The 21028-nt window shown below is 38.2% G+C and overlaps 1 protein-coding gene across 5 annotated transcripts; it reads right to left on the reverse strand.

Moving 5' to 3' along the window:
* Positions 1–1331: 1331 nt before the first annotated feature.
* Positions 1332–18447, reverse strand: nsmce1 (NSE1 homolog, SMC5-SMC6 complex component). 5 transcript variants are annotated; one of them, XM_062990363.1, is made up of 8 exons: positions 18430–18447; positions 9958–10097; positions 9577–9698; positions 7612–7689; positions 7316–7462; positions 5952–6068; positions 4133–4259; positions 1332–1751 (listed from the first exon to the last, which is right to left on the reverse strand). In XM_062990363.1, the coding sequence occupies exons 2-8, from the start codon at positions 10073–10075 to the stop codon at positions 1645–1647; spliced, it is 816 nt and encodes a 271-aa protein (XP_062846433.1). In that variant the 5' UTR covers positions 10076–10097; positions 18430–18447; the 3' UTR covers positions 1332–1644. The 5 variants fall into 5 exon arrangements, with proteins under 5 accessions (XP_062846433.1, XP_062846432.1, XP_062846431.1 ...); XM_062990362.1 differs by lacking the exon at positions 18430–18447 and adding an exon at positions 15000–15029; XM_062990361.1 differs by lacking the exon at positions 18430–18447 and adding an exon at positions 11480–11542.
* Between the last annotated feature and the right edge of the window lie 2581 nt (positions 18448–21028).

The raw sequence follows: 21028 nt of genomic DNA on the forward strand, positions 1-21028 counted from the left end.
TGCCTCATTTTTAATTGATGTAATGAGTTTTTTTGTGCTAGATAATATGTAATAGTACATCACAGTGCATCACACAGAGAAGGAAGATAGAGCCAGTTTGCTTGTTTTTGATGGGTGGATACATAAGTTTCTGGAGAACACCCACATGGGCACTGGGAAAACGCATGTAACTCTACACAGACATGGACCAAAGGCCTTAAACCAGGTCCTGGGACGGATAGCTGTGCATCATGCACTATTCTGTAGTTTGTTTGTTTTTTTAAACTTTGATTTGTTTTTGCTATTTTTTTCTTTTTACTGTTTGACTGCAAACCATTACATCTCAAACCATTATTATTATTATTAAATTATATATTATTTCAGTTTAGTTAGACATGTCATTTAATGAGATTATTTATTAATATTTATACCATAAGGATCTACATATTACTGGAACATCTTTCATTCATTCGATGATCAGGGTCATGGTGTCTAAAACATAAACACAGTGAGCCAAAACAAAAGCTTTTACCCACTAATACATCAAGTACACAAGACATTTAAAAGAATCCTCTGGTATCTGAGGTAGATCATCAAACTGGTGCCACCTTTCCTGGCCGACAACAAAACACAGTTAAGTTTAGCTGTTTAGTTTTAATGCCTGTACCCCAATCGCTGGTGTTTTAGACACTGGACAAAAGTCAGACACTGGACCCCATGCACAGAACGGCTTTCTGAGTCTTAAAATGATCGGCTATATGAGACATTGTAGTCATTCTGTTGGGCTGTACCAGACACCATAGCCTTCATGTCCTCTGGAATCAGAGTCTTGTCCACACAACAACCCGTCAGTTCATGTCTGGTTCCTGCTTGGACCACTGTCAGTGGGTATTCACCACGGCTGCCTGTGGGCATCTATTACTGTTTTAGAGATGCTTCAACCCAGTCATCTGGCCATAGTAAATTGGCCATTATCAAAGTTACTCAGGACTTTATGCCTGATGATATCTGCTACATTTCAACACAATCCACGGGGATCTACCACCAGCCTGACATTTAATATATTTATTACTATGACATGCAAATTGTATGGGTTATTTCTAATATTTTGGCTCATCAGTGTATACAAGGCCAACCAGGCACCAACCCTAAAGTAAACAAACATATAAAACATGCCAAACTTCTAACACACAGTAAAATTAATAGGAATGGTTCAAATCAAGTTTTGCACACTGTGATGCCCACCTTAGTAATAAGTTTCTTATAAATTCTACCCAGACGTGTTTTCATAAGGTTTACTTCAACAAAGTTTTCAAATCTTACAAGAAATACCAGATTTTACAAAGTTGCTTTTATTTAAAAATGCTATATTTAGTACAATTATAAGGCACCACGAAAATATTTATAGAAATGTTACATTGGAATGAGCAAAGTTCAAATTTTATGCAAAACTGACAGTACTTTGCTCCTTAATGTTTAAATACTAACTTTAAAATGTGTACAATCCACTTACCTAAATATTTTATCTGTAAATAGGTTAATATTGTTCACTGCAGTATTAAATAAAGAATAAATCAAACTATCAGTAATCTATTTTTATTAAACTGTATCTCTAATGTAGCTGCCTATATTCTGTAACACTACCTAACACAAAGATGCAACAGGCTAACTTGATATTAGGACCTTTCTGGAGCGGCGTGTAGAAGAGGAGGCTGTTGCTGCAGGTGTTGTAGATGAGGACTGTGTTTGTGATTCTGGTCTTTGCTGAAATTCTGTAAAGTAAAGTGTAATATGTTCAGTAAGAGAAATCTAATTTACTCTAGGTTATGTCTGCATGCAGGGCTAGGATTGAATCCAGGCAGTGATAACCCACATATAAATGGACTTGCGAACACACTAAATCTGATTTCTCTTTACAAAGTAGTCCAAGATGCATCGTAGCCATGTATCAAATACATTAGCCCATATTTATCCATTTTGACATCAAAGTCACTGCTGAAGTAAACGTTATCTACAGCTTTCTCCTTCTTAACAGCAACCCTTTTTTCTGAGCTTGAGAAATTTGAAAACATCAACCAACCTTTGCAAATAAAAAACCGTAACCAAGGAAAACCACAAAAAGCTGTTGATCTAGTGTTACAAGCACAGTTTCATACTATGCAGGACGTAGCTGTTGGATTTCAACTCGATACTTATTTCAGTATGAGCTGTACATGAGGCTAAAATTTAAATCAGGATATGATCCAGATAAAAGATGCAGGAAAAAAGTACACACTAGGGGTGTGCTATATCGTATCGTTCACGATATCGCCCATATCGTAATAATAGCGATATTCTGCGTTGTTTACGTAATGACGTCACACAGCTACGCAAATGGCGTACATTCGTTACGTGGAAACGTTGAGGGGGAACATTGGGGAAATGTTCGGGGGGGGGAACGTTGGGGGAACGTTCATGAAGGAACGTTGAGGGAACGTTTGTGGGGGAATGTTGAGGGAACGTTCGTGTGGAAACGTTGGGGGAATGTTCGGGGGGGGGGGGGGAACGTTGGGGGAACGTTTGTGGGAAAACGTTGGGTGAACGTTCGGGGGGGGAACGTTGGGGGAACATTCGTGGGGGAATGTTGGGGGAACGTTTGTGTGGAAACGTTGAGGGAACGTTCGTGGGGGAACATTGGGGGAACGTTTGTGAAGGAACGTTAAGCGAACGTTCGTGTGGAAACGTTGGGGGAATGTTCGTGAAGGAACGTTGAGGGAACGTTCGTGGGGGAACGTTGGGGGAATGTTCTGGGGGAACGTTGGGGGAACGTTTGTGTGGAAACGTTGAGGGAACGTTCGTGGGGGGAACGTTGGGGAAATGTTCGGGGGGAACGTTCGTGTGGAAACGTTGGGGGAACGTTTGGGGGGGAATGTTGGGGGAAGGTTCGTGAAGGAACGTTGAGGGAACGTTCGTGGGGGAACGTTGAGGGAACGTTCGTGAAGGAACGTCGACGGAACCACCCAAACGTTTTCTCAACAGTCCACCCAACCATTCCCTCAACAAGAAAACGAGTCGTTATTCGTTTCAAAAACCAATATAAATATACAAGCGCATGCATGCGCTGACATGCACGTATTTACTTCATATACAGTGTAAATCATGCAAGTGTTGAGAAAGTAATAATAACGTAACGGTGCGTCTCCTGTTGTTCTGACTTGTGTGTTTGTATATGTGATGTGCATATATCTGTAAAAAACAAACATTATGGGGAGTGATTTCTGTACTGGATGTTGTACGTGGTCATGTTAGTTTATACTGGATGTATTTCTTGTTGTCGGCCAATAAACAACCAAAAATTAATTAAATTGCATGAACTAACTCTGCAGTAAACAAGGAGCAAACAGCAATTAAACAACAAATAAAGCTGTTAAATAATAATAAAGTGCATGAAGTAGAACGCTGAATAAAATGCATTAAATGTTGTAATAGTTACACAGTAACATGAACGATTAGTTATACCTGTATTACAGAACTGAGTTCTATACAGTAAAAGAAAATATTAATGTAAATGTTGTGGTGACGGTGATGTAAGTCCAAACATGTGAGGGGGGTTTAACGAGAACGCTACTTTTAATACCACACAAGCTCAGTGCAAAACAACAGAAGAACATGAGCACACCCGGAGACGATAAATTCTGATACCTTCCCTACACACTCGCTCCCTGCGCCCTATAGTGCACTTAACATTCTTAAAAGGCCAGACAATATATTTGTAATTCACATTACACAACAGGAGATACCTTAGAAACAACTTTCTTTTTCTTAGAATAGCTCTTTTTTTTTTTTAAGTAAAAATAGTTCTTGTGTGAAGCTTCCCCAGCATGAATTTTAATAAAAGTGCCAAAAAAATTTGGAACAAGTAGCTTTGTCTCAGAAGTGTATTTTTGTTATTACCTTATGGGATAAAAAAATATCGAGATATATATCGTATATCGCCGTTCAGCAAAAAAATATCGAGATATTACTTTTGATCCATATCGCCCAGCCCTAGTACACATTGTTTTAAGGTTTAAGATAAGCCTGTTTTGAAAGCCACAAAATATTACAGCAAGACTCGAATATAAATTAATAATAATTAATGATTAAATTAATTAATAACAATTAAATGAATTACCTGGAATCTCAAGAGCCCAGTACTCTGAGCATGAAGGGCAGTGTGGCTCACTTCGACCTTTAAAATACCTAGCCACACAGGGGAGGTGCATTCTGATGCCACAGACAGGATTTTCACACGTTTGATTCTGAAAACGAGGTATTACAGGAGAGTTAAAAAAAATCTGATCTAACACACATGACTAAATATTTTTATTATATCTCTTGTTGTTACTAATGTCAGTCAAACCTTTAACAATACATTATGGTTAGTATAATTTGTTATTAATGTTCTTTTTAAAAGACACTATTCTTAGGTATATTCATGTTTATATATTTTTTTTACTTTAGCAAACACTCTTTTGTCCAAGGAAACTTACAAATTGAACAAATTTAATCCATGCAATTAAAGTTTAAGTGGTCTTGCTCAAGGGCCCAACATCGACAATCTGGTGGCTTAACCTTCCATTTACTATTCCAGTACCTTAACCACAGAGCTACCATTCCACATTTATATTTCAGGTCTAAGCACTATAGATGCAGCTTTTTAAAGGGTAGACCTAACTTACCTAAACCTAACCCCCGGTTACTGCCTGTAAGGACTTTGGCACACTCCGCCCATGTCTGGGTGCTTTTACAGAGTTCTCCTGTTTCTTCCCACTTTCTAATAAATGTAGGATGTGAACTGGCTACTCGTGGGTGAGTGTGTAATGCCCTGCAATGAATTGGTACCCTATCTAGGGTCTATGCCTGCCTCACAACCAGTGGTTTAATAAACATCCTTAGTTCTTCAGCCTTTATTTTTAGTTTCAACTGTGTGTAGGCATGCACTATATGTGCTACACCCATTAGAAAAGTGAAAATAGCTAAATAAAATGCAAATCTGCATATACATTGCAACACATAATTTTAATACAATATTTGGTAACAGTTGCTTATGCAATTTAGGAATATCCAATATACAACGAACAGTTAGTCATTTGTAGGGTCTGGAATAATCTGGGATTTAGTAATAATTACTCATAATGGCATGGTCTGATCTTCATCCAGCTAGGTGAAGACATGTCTCAGACATATGTCTCAGAGTGCTTTGAAATACCAGTATTATGATATCTATTCCAGCTTGGACTGGGAATAAATATTCACAGAGTTGAAATTACACATATAATACAACTGATGTAGACAGGATGTGTTTTCTATTAGCAGACACTTAGAATCAGGTTATTCCAAAAGGCAAAGTATTCTTGCAGCTGTAGTAAGAATAGGACTGTGTGTCGGGTGAACCAGCTAAAATGATCACGTTTCTTTTTATACATTTTATGAAAGCAAATAATTTCCTAAGTAAGTAAATCTGTTGTACTTTGTGCCTAATTTAACAAACCGTCCTATAGCTACTCAGTGGGGTTAAGGTCCTGGCTCAGTTCAGGCTAATGAAGTGTCTCCCCACCAAACCAATCAAATCATGTCTTCACTGCTGTGCTCTGATATGCAAGTATATAATATCATTGTACTGTACACGTGTGTATGTATATATAAAAGCATTCCATCTGCCTAGATTATCCTTATGGAACAGGGAATTATTTTGCAAACCTGATTTTAAACACCTGTCAGCAACGGGTGTTGCTAAAAAATCTGAACTTTACTGAGTGCCCAGCCAGGCCTATACAGTTATATAGTGTAGCTTGATTGTGTTTTACCTTTAAACCTATAATCTAAGTAATCTATTAGATGTTAGATATAAAGCTTCCGATGCACTAAAAATAATACAACAAATCAATCTTCCGATATGAACTGAATGACTAAAAATCTTAGTAATGTCTATATGGTCTCAAATTTCTCACCTGAAAGACAATGTTGTGGCACACATGACACATTTCGATGAGGTCTTGATACACTGCACGCAGGTACGGCTCCATCTCAATGATGCAGCGAGTGCTTAAAGTATATTCCCCTTGTTTCTAGAATAAAAAACAAATCAACATCTATTTATTTGTCCTAGATCAGGTCATTTTAAGACTATGTAAATGATTCCTACATGTTTAGGAGGTGGGAGGAAACCTGTAGTGGCAGAGCTGTAAGAACACACTAGCACACCAGAAATTACATCTCGAACTCATGGGTTCGAATCTCAGCTCTGCAAACTGTGAATGGCTCGTCAGGGAACAAGTTGCCAGAGGGGATTCCTCATAACTAACACAATCACGACCTCTGCTGGCTGATTGGTGGGTGATAGTGGGGATGAGTGCGTAACTCTTCGTATGCAATACTGAGCAACATATGAACTCGCCTTGTGCAGGTGGAGAGATGCACTCGGCTACTGCACACTTGTCAGATGGGGTGTGCGTTAGTCACAGCTCTCCTCGCTGATGTGTGGAGGTCTGCAGCAGTAAAGCAAGCCTAAAAATGCAACTGGGAAATTTGATACAACTAGATTGGGAGAACTACTGCAAAGTAATGAATGTTATGAGATGCTGAAAAATAAATGTTCATTTTAATGAGAATATCTCTCCTTTCTCTTTTTTTCTATTTTATTTATGCATTTCCTCCCATTTTTCTCCCAATTTAGTGTAGTCAATTTGGCTTTCCGCTGCTGGGGGATCCCTGATTGCAGTCGAGGTGGGTATATTGCTGTTCACGCCTCCTTAGCCCTTAGCGGAACCCTTTTTCACCCATGCATTCAGCACAGGTGCCTCTCTATCTGCTAATGAGGGTCCTTACACAGCGTATGAAGACCCCACCCACATAGTCTGGTCATCCCGCCCTAGCAGAAACGTGTCTGCTGCAGGCACTGCCAATTATGCCCGCTAGATGCCGCCCAGCTGACCGCTGGCAATGCCAAGTTTCAAACCGAGGACTTCAAAATCTCAGTGCGGAATATCCTGTTGCGCCACCTGTGTACCTTATCTCTCACTCCTATCATTTTTTTTTTACTGTTTCATTGTCATGGATCCCATTTTAATGTGAAAATTTTATACTTAAAGTTGGCTTGTCATTGACCCTGTGAAATCTAGTTACGATACAAATCTATCATGTCTTTTTTTTTTTACTCCAGCAGTACTGAACCATCTCAACATGGATATATTGTATCAAAACCCTGGTTTTGCAAATACAAATGTTCTATTGACAGTTCTCAAGCAATTACAAGAACTGAGCTATAATCAATCAAGACAAAGTGCATTTATTATTTATATAACTTTAAACATACCTCATTTAGCCATTTATCCTGGACAAATTTATTTAGCACATGCTCTGTCTCTTTCTTCTTCATTTTTTTTGTCTGGAGACTGTCTGCACAGTTCAGGAGGTCAGTGGAGGAGGCAGCTCCACTTTTTGAATCTACAATAAGATCCATCTGAGGACAAAGGAAAAATAGCAATGAGATACTGTTATCAAATTAATAGTATCTGCAGGATTTGTGGAATGAATTAAAATCAATATATTAAGAATTTAAAGCACATGAACAAACATTCATTAAGCAAAATGTTACACAGCATTGTTTACCGTTTTCCTAAGGAGTTCCAACTCATTATCAGCATAATCAGAAGACATTCTTGTTATGTCTGTTTCAGCCATGTTCACCTACAGAAAAATGTATACACCACAGTTTGAGTCTGTTGCATAATCATTTTAAATAAAGCATATTACTAACCAAGATTTAGCATTTCTCTACCACGTCATATTAGACAATAGCGATACAGGCAACATTTTTGTCCAACTTTATGTAACTTAATGTTATGGTAATGGTATAGATCATTATATGGTACTTTTGAACATGTTTGTTTTGTTTTTACAGTAGAATTAAATTATATTTATAAAGTCCTGTATGAATTAAACCTCACTCATTTGTCATTTACCAGTAAATTTGAGATAAGCAGCTCTGTTTGGGGACAGTTTACAGCTCCTTATTATTTATCTCTATACCCCAGTATACAAATACCAGTAAACATTTTTTATCATTAGAAGATATAGTATTGATCATCGTATTGCTCAGCAATTTTATAGTTTTGTTTATATTTAAAAATAAGTCTTTGTGTAGATGAAAAAATTTGTGTAGACACTTAAAGTATGTTAAAAACTGGCCAGCATACAAACTGTTCTGTTTTAAAGTTTTCAGTCTTTTAGATCTTGCCTTGATTTCAACATTTCCTCTTAACTGCCACTTTTTTCTGACATATTACACAGTGGAAATTGCAAGCTGGTAGCACTTTAATATCTTTTTATAGCCCTGTTCTGCTTTGTAAGCATTAAATTGCTCAGCTGCTGAGAGAAGTCCATGGTTGTTGGGAATCAACAGGATTTGAAGAGTCAATTCAATTTCAACATGAGAATTGTTGACCTGCCCAATAAGTCTGGATGAAATAATAGGCAAGTTAATTCTGAAGCTTTCTAAGTGAAAGGGTGTTTACACCTTTGCACAGCTCACAACTATCTTGTTATACTACTTATATTTTAAGTTCTTCAAACATAAAATAACTGTGCATAAACATCTGCAAATTTTCCTTGTTTGCTGTAGAGGTGTGTCTAATATACAAAAGTCCAGAAAGGCCCAGTGTTTTTTCTTCTTCTTGTAATCTCAATATAACAAATGGCTTTTATTTGTGCACTAAAGATGGCAAACATAGTTTTCCCAAGATCACTGCTCATTTATCCTGTGTTCTCGTGATAACAAAGGTTGTGTACACTCCACCAGAGCTGGCAAATCTTATTAAAACTGCACTAATCTGGAAATTGTCTAGCACTGATAAACATAGTTATTTCCTCTTGTGTCAGTCCCTGATCAAAATAAAAATGAATGCGTGGATCCATGGTGTGATGTACAGAACAGAGGCAGTCTATGCATTTGCTCACCAGAAAAGTTGTGATTATAAGAATACAACTTTTGTTATTTTGAATTCACGAGATTAAAAAGTAAAAAGGAAATAACACATGGAATAAGCTGTTATCTCAAGAAAACATTCCTCTTTAGATCACAAAATAAAAATAGGAAATAACATGTGGTCTTTCTGAGCTTCCATAATAACGTGGTTAGCATGAGAAATGTAAACAAGCCAAACAGCTTTGTTTTGTGAGCTCAGGCAATGATGTTGGACATGAAGGCCTGACTCTCTCTACTGGAGCACCTCCACACCAAACTCTACAATCCATGTCTCTGCACATGGATGCTGTCATGATAAAACAGAAAAGGGTCTTCTCCATGTAATTTGCTTTATATAACTTTATATGGGTGTAACTAAAAACACCTAAATTCAATACTTAGGAAGGATGTCCACAAACTTTTAGTTCTCTCATGTTAACAGCATTGACTCAATAATTCTGTTTCATTGTGTTCATCATATATTTCCACATTGTCTGAAATAAGAACAACAATTTCTCATTGACCGGTGCATAACACTGAGACAGTGAATACAAGTGCTAAAGTCCATTCCTTACACTTAGCTATTGCTTACACTTATGCAAATTACCAACCAAGGCATAGTATTGTACTCCATCCTCTTCTGACATGCCTTTTCTGATCTGCATAAACAAGGGCTGAAGGTGCACGTTGATCAGATCTATGAATTCCTCCATTCTATCTGCTGAATACTGTGCTGCAGAGAAACACCACATAAAGCATAAAGTTCTATAAGCAAACAACAAAATATCTTACTCACTGATGTTCACTCGTTTTAACAATTCTCATTTTCTTTAACTTCTGATACTTAAATTGTAATGCAGACTGTTTTGTTTAGTGACATTTTGGATATTGAAGACAACATGAAAACAAGAATGTAATATCATCTAATAGTGACACAATTACAATTCACTGTAAAAGTTAATGCTCTTCCACACAAGGGAAAAATAACAAACCTGTGTGCGTCTCACAACAATGCCGATGAAGTGCCTTGGCCTGAGAAGTGCTTATTATGCCATTAGTCATCATGGTCTGCAAGAATCGTTTATGGCTGTCACCCATAGGTCGAGACATGCTGCGAGATTTCTTTTTAACTCTAAGTAAGTACATAAAGAAAAAACAGAAATTTTAATTCTAATTCAGAAAGTAAGTGCAGTTTACTTTGGTAATCATTTATTCCAAGAGTAAGTTCTCCTAATAGATGAAATACAACACTGATATGAATAAGGGCTTTGAAAGTATTTCCTATTTTTATGTCTGATCTGTAGCAATATATCCATTAAACATGTACATTTTCAGCATTTAGCAGACGATTGGGGCCTGAACCAGCAACCTTTTGATTATTAGTCCAGTACCCTAACCGCTAAGCTACAACTGCCCATTTTAAACAAAGAGATATTGTAAACATGTGGTGCTGTTTGTCATAAAAACTGGTATTTTAACTACTTGTGTCATTACACTCTAACACTCTGGGGTCTGGATCAATCAAAAAGTGATATTATCTTCAGTCTCTATTTCCTCGGCTGCTCCCGTTAGTGGTCGCCAGCGGATCGTGATCCGCATTATTAATTTGGCACAGTTTTTACACCGGATGCCATTCATGACACAACCCTCCCTATTTATCCGGGCTTGGGACCGGCACTACAATGCACTGGTTTATGCATCCTAGCAGCTAGGTACCTATAGGACAATTCAGTGTCTCCAATTAGCATGTCTTTGGACTGTGGGAGGAAACCGGCGCACCCGAAGGAAACCCACGCAGACACGGGGAGAACATGCAAACTCTGCACAGAAAGGACCCGGATCGCCACACCTTCTGTGTTACAAGTATTGGAGCAGTATCTAAAAATCCCAACAACACTGCGGTACCTGATATACTTTTAACAAAACAACACACACTAGCATGTTATTACCATGTTAGTTTCATTGCAGTGCTGCAAATAGTCCACCACCCAAATAACATCTGCACAGTGGGGGTCCTGTGGTGGTCCCTTTAGATCGATAAGTGGAAGTGTACAAAGCAAGAGAAGAGAAAAAAAACTGTATACACACGAGTTCTGTATGGTGGGTTTACGTTAATAATCAATTAATATACGTCCTGATAGGTGTACCTAATAAAATGCTCAGTGTGTATGTCGATAATTTATTAGTTTACAGAAAATATTTCAATTGGGTGTGAAATACAAAACAAACCCTTATGCAAACTATTTATGTATAACTTCATTGTAAAAGCTACTCCAAAATAACGCCACACTGTACATTTATGCTTTTATAAAGTCTGACGAGCTTCATTATTATTTACATAATGGTAACACTACTGTAACAAATAATAGCTAATATAACACAAGCTAGCACACAATTAACACTGAGTAACATTTAAGTTCTTTTCGCCTTATGGACAACATGTCCTGTTATTGTGTGTTTCTATACTAAACTAATATAAGTGATAGTTTAAATTCAGCTCCTGTTTATACTTACAATTCAAAGTTTGTCGTTTTATTTACTGTTTTCAATCAACCGCCTGCCTACATTGCAAACGCGCGGAAACAGAGGCTGTACTTCAAACCGCTTCGTCGTAGCTAACAAGGTTACTACACACTATGCATTCAACACACTATGAAGAACCATTATTCCGTACTCTACATAGTACACTTTTTAGGGAGGCTAGTAGTCGTTTAGGATCAAGCCACAGTCTCACAGTGTCACTTCCGCTTTTGCAAATCTGACCGCCTTGAGGTTCTAACGTTAACGCTGACTTTTATTTCGATCAGTCAGTAAAGAAATGTAATCTTTTCGGGATGTGTTTTAAAATATAATACATACATGATGTTGAAATATTGTAGAATACTTAATTTAAGTTTTTTTTTTACTTTGTTTTGATGTTAAAAAGCGTGTTTCTTAGTGCAGCTGAAATATGCTTAATTTAAATGCAACACATGAAAGTCACAACATTGTTTTACATGTTTAATAAAACACAAAAGATCTTTTATATTATCGTAGGTTTTAATTCCTTACACTATCTTTAATTACATACAAAATACATTTTCAATTTCATTAAATTGTCATTTGCATTTGTTGTAACTAACAACTTTTTTTATGTTCTTTGTAAATTAGAGACTCCAGAAAAATATTTAAAACCATGGTTAATTGCAATTTTACTTCAGCAGAACCTTACCTTTAAAATAATTTGCTATGTTAGCAAATTGGTATGTTTGAGTATGTTAGATATGCATAATCTATTGATCTTTTTAAAACATGAAGTGATTTTACCTTTTCAGCATTTAGCAGACACTTTTATCCAAAGCGACTTACAGAATTGTGACAGTATATTGTCTAAACAATCGAGGGTTAAGGGCCTTGCTTAAGGACCTAACAGTGGCAACCTTGTAGTGGTAGGCCTTGAACCATCGATCTTTCAATTAATAGTCCAGTGCCTTAACCACTAGGCTACAAATGCCATCACCATCCATCACACTGCCAAGTGATGGTGTGTACATACCTTGTAAAATTATTTTTTTATCTGTAACTAATAGAAAGTAACTGCAATGTTACTCTCTATGTTTAATGCAGCACTTTATATTAACTGTGTGCATTTAGTTATAATTATTATTATGTTTTAGTGTCTTGCAGTTACAGTAAATTATGGAGTTGGGTTTTTCTTTCAAGAGATAAAGATGTAGTTCTTAATGGGAGTGATGAAGACGGACAAGATTAGGAAAGGTTATTAGAGGACAGCGCAGGTAGGGTGTTTTAGAGACATAATTAGGAAGGTGAGACTGAGATGGTTTGGGCATGTGCAGAGAAGGCATACGATTTCTACAGGTCCTTCTCAAAAAATTAGCATATTGTGATAAAGTTCATTATTTTCCATAATGTAATGATAAAAATTAAACTTTCATATATTTTAGATTCATTGCACACCAACTGAAATATTTCAGGTCTTTTATTGTTTTAATACTGATGATTTTGGCATACAGCTCATGAAAACTCAAAATTCCTATCTCAAAAAATTAGCATATCATGAAAAGGTTCTCTAAACGAGCTATTAACCTAATCATCTGAATCAACGAATTAACTCTAAACACCTGCAAAAGATTCCTGAGGCTTTTAAAAACTCCCAGCCTGGTTCATTACTCAAAACTGCAATCATGGGTAAGACTGCCGACCTGACTGCTGTCCAGAAGGCCATCATTGACACCCTCAAGCAAGAGGGTAAGACACAGAAAGAAATTTCTGAACGAATAGGCTGTTCCCAGAGTGCTGTATCAAGGCACCTCAGTGGGAAGTCTGTGGGAAGGAAAAAGTGTGGCAGAAAACGCTGCACAACGAGAAGAGGTGACCGGACCCTGAGGAAGATTGTGGAGAAGGGCCGATTCCAGACCTTGGGGGACCTGCGGAAGCAGTGGACTGAGTCTGGAGTAGAAACATCCAGAGCCACCGTGCACAGGCGTGTGCAGGAAATGGGCTACAGGTGCCGCATTCCCCAGGTCAAGCCACTTTTGAACCAGAAACAGCGGCAGAAGCGCCTGACCTGGGCTACAGAGAAGCAGCACTGGACTGTTGCTCAGTGGTCCAAAGTACTGTTTTCGGAAAAATCAAGGTGCCAGAGTCTGGAGGAAGACTGGGGAGAAGGAAATGCCAAAATGCCTGAAGTCCAGTGTCAAGTACCCACAGTCAGTGATGGTCTGGGGTGCCATGTCAGCTGCTGGTGTTGGTCCACTGTGTTTTATCAAGGGCAGGGTCAATGCAGCTAGCTATCAGGAGATTTTGGAGCACTTCATGCTTCCATCTGCTGAAAAGCTTTATGGAGATGAAGATTTCATTTTTCAGCACGACCTGGCACCTGCTCACAGTGCCAAAACCACTGGTGAATGGTTTACTGACCATGGTGTTACTGTGCTCAATTGGCCTGCCAACTCTCCTGACCTGAACCCCATAGAGAATCTGTGGGATATTGTGAAGAGAAAGTTGAGAGACACAAGACCCAACACTCTGGATGAGCTTAAGGCCGCTATCGAAGCATCCTGGGCCTCCATAACACCTCAGCAGTGCCACAGGCTGATTGCCTCCATGCCACGCCGCATTGAAGCAGTCATTTCTGCAAAAGGATTCCCGACCAAGTATTGAGTGCATAACTGAACATAATTATTTGAAGGTTGACTTTTTTTGTATTAAAAACACTTTTCTTTTATTGGTCGGATGAAATATGCTAATTTTTTGAGATAGGAATTTTGGGTTTTCATGAGCTGTATGCCAAAATCATCAGTATTAAAACAATAAAAGACCTGAAATATTTCAGTTGGTGTGCAATGAATCTAAAATATATGAAAGTTTAATTTTTATCATTACATTATGGAAAATAATGAACTTTATCACAATATGCTAATTTTTTGAGAAGGACCTGTATATGGAGAAGGGTGCTGAGGATGAAGCCACCAGGAAGGAGGAGGAGAGGAAGGCCAAAGAGGAGGTTTATGGATGTGGTGGGTGTTAAAAGGAGGATGGTCAGGACAGGGCATGATGTAGATAAATAAGGGTAGCAGCTAAAAGAAAATAGGAAGTAAGTAAAATTAAAATGTATTTTATTAATCCCAACATCGCTGCTGCACCTGACATACTCATACCAGATCAACACACAGTGCTGTGCTGAAAATGGTCCACCACCCAAACATTATCTGGTTAGTGGGGACTTTGATGTTGATTGATAAATGCAGTATGGGGTTACAATGTATACAAAGCAACAGCTGGGCTACAGTCAGTAACTAATGCCCACAAAAAGTTTATCTGTTTGATGGGTGAAGATTACACAATAATCAATGAATGTGCTTTGTGGGTGTATATAATTCTGTCTTGTTTCAATGTTTTAGCTTATGAACTTTACTAGAGACCTAAAGTTTTAATACTTAATTCAGCATATTTTCATGTGAAATAACTGCAACTGCAACTGAAAAAGCATAATAAAGAAAATAATTCAAAAAGCTATCTGACGAGAACCTACCAAACTGCTGAAGGCGATCATCAGACCCGGGACACTTGTTGCTGTGGGGCACTACACACTACAATAATTATTTTGTCATTTTTTTGTGTCATTTTTTTTGTCATTTAAAGTGATATTACATAAAATACACATGAAAAACCCATATTGCCGTGATGAACTGTATGATGTAGTATATTTATGATCATTACAGTTCTTCTTCCTCGGCCTTTGTCCCGTTCGTTTGCGGGGTCGGCTCTCGGCGGATCATGATCCGCATTGATTTGGCAAAATTTTTTTACGCCGGATGCCCTTCCTGACACAACCCTCCCTATTTTATCCGGGCTTGGGACCGGCACTACAATGCACTGGTTTGTGCATCTAGCTACATTTACATTTTCGGCATTTAGCAGACGCTTTCATCCAAAGCGACTTACAATTATGATTGAACACAATTTTGAGCAATTGGTTTAAGGGGCCCAACAGTGGCAACTTGGTGGTGGTGAAGCTTGAACCGGCAACCTTTTGATTACTAGTCCAGTACCTTAACCACGGAGCTTTCACTGCCCAATTCAGTGTGTCCAATTAGCCTGGTGGCATGTTTTTGGACTGTGGGAGAAAACCAGAGCACCCGCAGGAAACCCACGCGGACCCGGGGAGAACATGCAAACTCCGCACAGAAAGGTCCCAGACCACCCCTACCTGGGGATCGAACCCAGGACCTTCTTGCTGTGAGGCGACAGTGCTACCCACTAAGCCACCGTGCATTGTGTTAAACAGTCAGTAATAGTATAAGATACAGCATAAGTTTACAGTAAATAGGACAGTATATAATAATTACATAGCATAATATTTAATGCAATATATAGCACAGTTTTATCTTATACAAAAGTTTAGATTCAAGTGAATCAAAGTTAACACATCTATTACAGGGAAGGAATTTCTTCATACTTACTGTACATTTACTGTAAATCAAGTGTGAATCATCTGAATTTCAGCATGTAGCATTGCTCCAGTATATAGTTTAGTTTATCAGTATAAATATATATACATTCTACAGAATGTAGTTTAGTACAAACATAGCACATATGTAGTATATAGTGCTTTTATTTATTTATTTACTGACTTGATTACATTTCCAATAGTTTTTTTCCTAAGATGGGAGGAGGAAGCATTGCTTATGTATTTCCACAGAACTGCTACAGCTCACTTGTTCCTGAACACACCCGCCCTCAGCTAAATCCAGCATTACGAACAGGGAAGTGAGATAAACCTACTATGTCTTACCAACTTTTTTCACTTAACCTAGTATAGTAAACTCGGGTAAAACGTCCAGAACATGCGCAAACAAACATCTAAACAGCAGGAGATTTTTTAACTTGGACGCTACTTTCTTCTTGAGAGAGGTAAGTTAACATCGCATTTATTTACATTTTGGGAAGTTAACAGACAAAACCTTTACACACGTCTACTGTTTTTAGACTGTTCGAATGTTTGAGCTTATTTATATACGCTTCTCATGTATTTCCATTCTTTTGTTTTTTAGCAGTTCAGTATTTACAATGTGCGCCACAATTCATAAAGTATGTACAGTGTGCACCATTTTACTACTACTTCTGCCCATCACTAGAACTACCTTCACTCGGTCTACTGGTAAGTCTTCTATTGCACTGGGAGTCATTTACTAATAAACTGATTCTTACTTGGCATTAGAAAAGAGCATTTTGACATTAAAATCAGCTGTTTTTATTAATTTTTTTATTTATGTTATCTTTTTAGTATCTCTTTCTACATAACACACTTCTGAATCTTTATTTCACTCACAAATGTAAAAAAAAAAAAGATTTCCGATGTTACCACTCAGCATATTCATTGTATTTTGTTAACAGAAACACATTTACAGTTTGTTTCCTCGAACACATTCCAAACATTTGGTACAGAGGCAAAATGAAAGTGAAAAGTAGACAGTAGAAATGTGTGCTGTGGTCTGATTAATCCACAGTTTAGGTTTTTTTTTTTTTTTTTTTTTCTTCCTCCCCCTTTAGCGCATCCAATTGTTCAATTTGCATCGTGCTTCCTCTCTGTCTATGCCGAACCCTGCCCCGACCGAGGAGATCGAAACTAACCCATATCCCCTCCGAAACACGAGCAGCAGCCGGATGCATTTTTGCCACCCACACATTTTTATGAGTTTGGCGCCACCTAGCGTTGCATGCGGAGAGACACACCCTAAGAGCACTCTTCGTCATCTCTTGTGAAGGCGCCTCTAATCAGCCGGCAGAGGTCGTAATCGCATTCTGACAGAGAGAGACCCACATCCGGTTCTTTGTCCCACCCCCAACTGAGCAACCGGCCAATCGTTGCTCATACCTCATAAGGCAGAGCTGGATTCGATACGAAGTACTCAGAATCCAGCTCTGGTTGCAGCGTGTCTTTTTACCGTTGCGCCACCTGAGCGGCTGATGTTGAGTTCTTATCCAGACGGCTATCACTGAAAGGTGCGAAAGCCAACATCTGTCGGAGAGACACATGCTACCATCAAGGCGACTTCTGCCTAGTTCACACTACACGATTTTTACCCTGATTTTTGCTCGTCGGCTCTAGATTTCCCGGCTTAGGAGTTCCCGGATTGCTCGGCGATCGAAACTCGGCTCTCAATTGCTATGTGTGAACTACTCAACAACTCGATCCGAGCGGCTTGCCGAGCACTCGGTGACCGACGAGAGATATCTAGCTTGCCAGACATCTGGATCTGAGTTGCCCGACTGGCAATGAGTGCTATGTCAAACTGCCAATGAGAACGCAAGATACGGGGTGAGGGGAAACGCAGGGGAGGAGTTAGAAAAAGGTGGGACAGGGGCATAATATAGTTTATATCAGAATACATCGGCACACACACACACAAGTTTTACAGTATTTCTGACCTTATTGTTCTCTACAAAACATAACACCAACGTTGCATGGCAAAAAATATCTATTAACCTCCAACTCTGCTGTTCGCATAGCCCAATTCACCTAGATTCATTTATTTTTTCTCCTTGATTTTACGCTGCACATGAGCACACAAACTTTGATCGCTCGCTACTTGTTGATGTGCATTTTTGGACGTGGTATCATTAAACCTTTCGTCACTTCTTGCATTTGTTTTCGTGACAAAACGTAGTTTGGGAGAGCAGAGAAGCTCGCCTGCGATTCCAGTTGGTGATAGATCGTGTAGTGTGTGACCCCCTATCGCCGATCAGTCGTGTAGTGTGAAAGCCACACCGACTTGAAAGACTCCCGATTACAAGAGATCAAGTCGTGTAGTGTGAACTGTACAGCGACCTGACGACTTGGAAAGTTGTGTAGTGTGAACTTGGCATTAGTTTCTCAGGAAGTCCATGATTATTTCAGCTAGCTGATACCAGGCCTCAACAGTGTGGCTTTGTAGACAAAGTGCATGTGCTTAACTGACCTGCCTGCAGTCCAGATCTGTCTCCTTTTGACTATGTATGGTGCAGCATGAAAAGGAGAATTAGTACCTCAGACTGTTGAGATGCCGAAGTCTTGAATCAAGCAAAAAAGGACAAAATTTTTACTGGCAAAGCTGCAACAATTAGTGCAACAATCTTAAACTATTAAAAAGTATCATTAGTAGGAAAGATGATGATTATGCCTTATTAATAAATAAAACAAAATAAAACACAAAATCTTTTTGACAGTTAAATAGAGATTCGACAGAATTGACAAATCACAGATTTATTTGTTTTATTGTGTTTTAAAAACGTCCCAGCTTTTCTGGAAAAGGGGTCTATTATTAAAGATTACCAAATCACAATAGATGAAAGTATCCTGACCTCTACATACATTTTTTTTTTTTTCATTTTCTCCCTTTTTCTCCTGATTTTTTGCTTGTCCAATTTTTACCCAATTCCTCTCTACTGGTGCTGACCTCCGCCTCTGATTGAGGAGAGCGAACTGACACACGCCCCCTCAGACACATTTAATTATGATTGAGCTAAGCCATAATATATTTTAAAAGCATAAGACCTTACTTACAGTGGTGTAATATTCTGGCCCATGACTGCAGTGTCTCGAGTTTTGGCCGTGCTACCAGATGGGCTGGGTCACTCAGCAAACACAGTTAACCAAATCATATATTATATTTCACCTGCACGAAGCGAGTTCATATGTGGATCAGCCTTGTGCACAGAGAGCCACACCCTGATCGCATTATTCCTTTACTCATCATCAATCAATCAGTCAGCAGATGTCTTAATTGCATCAGTTATCCGGCTGACTCCCTGTATGAACAACAGCCAAACGTTGTTCATGTAGCCACCCAGCCCAGCCAGATGGCAGAGCTGAGATTCGATACGATGATACGATATCAGATACCTGATACGAAGTTCCAGCTCTGATGTGCTAGCGTATTTTACCACCGCGCCACCTGAGCAGCAGCAGTGACATTTCTGATGCTTTTTTTAAACAACTCATTCCCACATCTCACAGTCCACTCTACAAATACTGGCGACCCTGGAAAACAAATCAGACTGTAAAAACTTGCTTTATAGGTTAAAAAATTTCAAAAAACTAACACATTCAAAATATTAAAAAGCTCACTTTTATGAGAAGTACAGATAAAGAAAAAAACTGATAAAAAAATAAACAAATAAACTGAAGAATATGCCTGTTATAGGACACAAGTCTACGTTGATCACATGCACAGTGTGGAAAATAAGATTACATTCAGGAAATTGCAGACAATTGTAAGGTCCTCTAAGGTCCAATTGTAAAGTCTTGGGGCTAATAGAAAGCCTCTGCTGTCAAGGACCAACAAACTTAAGTTAATTAAACATTACTTAAACTGGGAATTAGTGGGACTGTGCTCTGTAGTCAGATTAAACCAAAATAGTGTTTCGCATAAGTATTATTGGCATCAAACACCAGATGTAGATTTGGCAAAGAAACGAAATAGCCTTGCAGTACCCAATTGTGAAGCATGGTGATGGATCTGTGATGTTGTGGGGCTGTTTCTCTTTCAAAGACTTTTGAACAAATTTTTTTCTGAAACATGGTAACAACATGCCTGTAGTTTCTTTCTAATATTGTACTTTTAATAAAGAGTAGCTTTAGGGTAGTATTTTGAATGGAAGATCAAAAGGATTTTTAATAAATAAGACATTTCATTAGCTGAGTTATTAGCATAATTATTTGTTTTTCCTGTTAATGCGGTTATAATTTTTTTCAAAACCCACTTCTGGAAATGTTGGGACATTTTGTGAAATGCAAAAAAACAAGAATATGTGTATTTGTTAGTGTTCTTGAACCTTTATTTAACTGACAAAATTACAAAAGCATATCTTTTAATGTTTTGGCTGACCAACATTATTGTGGTTTAAGAATAAAAACAAATTAAAAATTTAATGCCTGAAGCAGCACACTCAAAAAATGTAGGGACAGAGGTCTGTTTACCACTGTGTTACATCACCTTTCCTATTAATTAGACTTAGATTTTTATTGTTGCAGTTTTGCAAATGGAATGTTTGCGTGTCCTTACTTGAGACTGTACTGCTCTATCTGTAGTTGTTGATGTCTGATTCTCCTCTTTATTATTTATTCATTTATTCATTGTCTGTTTTACCACTGCTTTATTCTGGTCAGGGTTGCTGTGGGTCTAATGAATTGTGTGAAACACCCCAAACATATCAACAGTACACAGGGCACACACACATGCACATAGGGCAATTTTAGTAGTTCCAATTGCTCCAATTTCTCTTTTTTTTTTTTTTTTCTTTTTTTTTTTTTTTTCTTGATTTGTTTCATTTTTGATCAAAATAAAATGTGTTTTTTAAGGTTCAAAATGACCTCGTATGCTGCTAGAGTTATGTATACCAGTGGTCCCCAACCACCGGGCCATGGACCGGTACTAGTCCGTGGGCCACAGAGAAAGAATAAATAATTAGAGATCGCTACAAGAGCAATTAAATTTCCAAAACTCTTTAGGTGTTATTGTCTCCAATTACCACTGGTGGGAGCAGCATCTCGTTGCATCGAAAAAAGCTTAGGATTCA

Source organism: Trichomycterus rosablanca, chromosome 2, assembly GCF_030014385.1.
Source record: "Trichomycterus rosablanca isolate fTriRos1 chromosome 2, fTriRos1.hap1, whole genome shotgun sequence".
In the NCBI taxonomy this organism is placed as follows: Eukaryota; Metazoa; Chordata; class Actinopteri; order Siluriformes; family Trichomycteridae; genus Trichomycterus; species Trichomycterus rosablanca.

Bases quoted from the DNA above. Each gene is read 5' to 3' on its own strand.
- nsmce1 (XM_062990363.1), bottom strand. From the start codon at position 10,075: ATGTCTCGACCTATGGGTGACAGCCATAAACGATTCTTGCAGACCATG. The intron at 7,463-7,611 runs GTAAACAATGCT...CTTTGTCCTCAG, and splicing joins TGGAACTCCTTAGGAAAACG to ATGGATCTTATTGTAGATTC. The intron at 6,069-7,315 runs GTATGTTTAAAG...TTTTTATTCTAG, and splicing joins AGGATAAATGGCTAAATGAG to AAACAAGGGGAATATACTTT.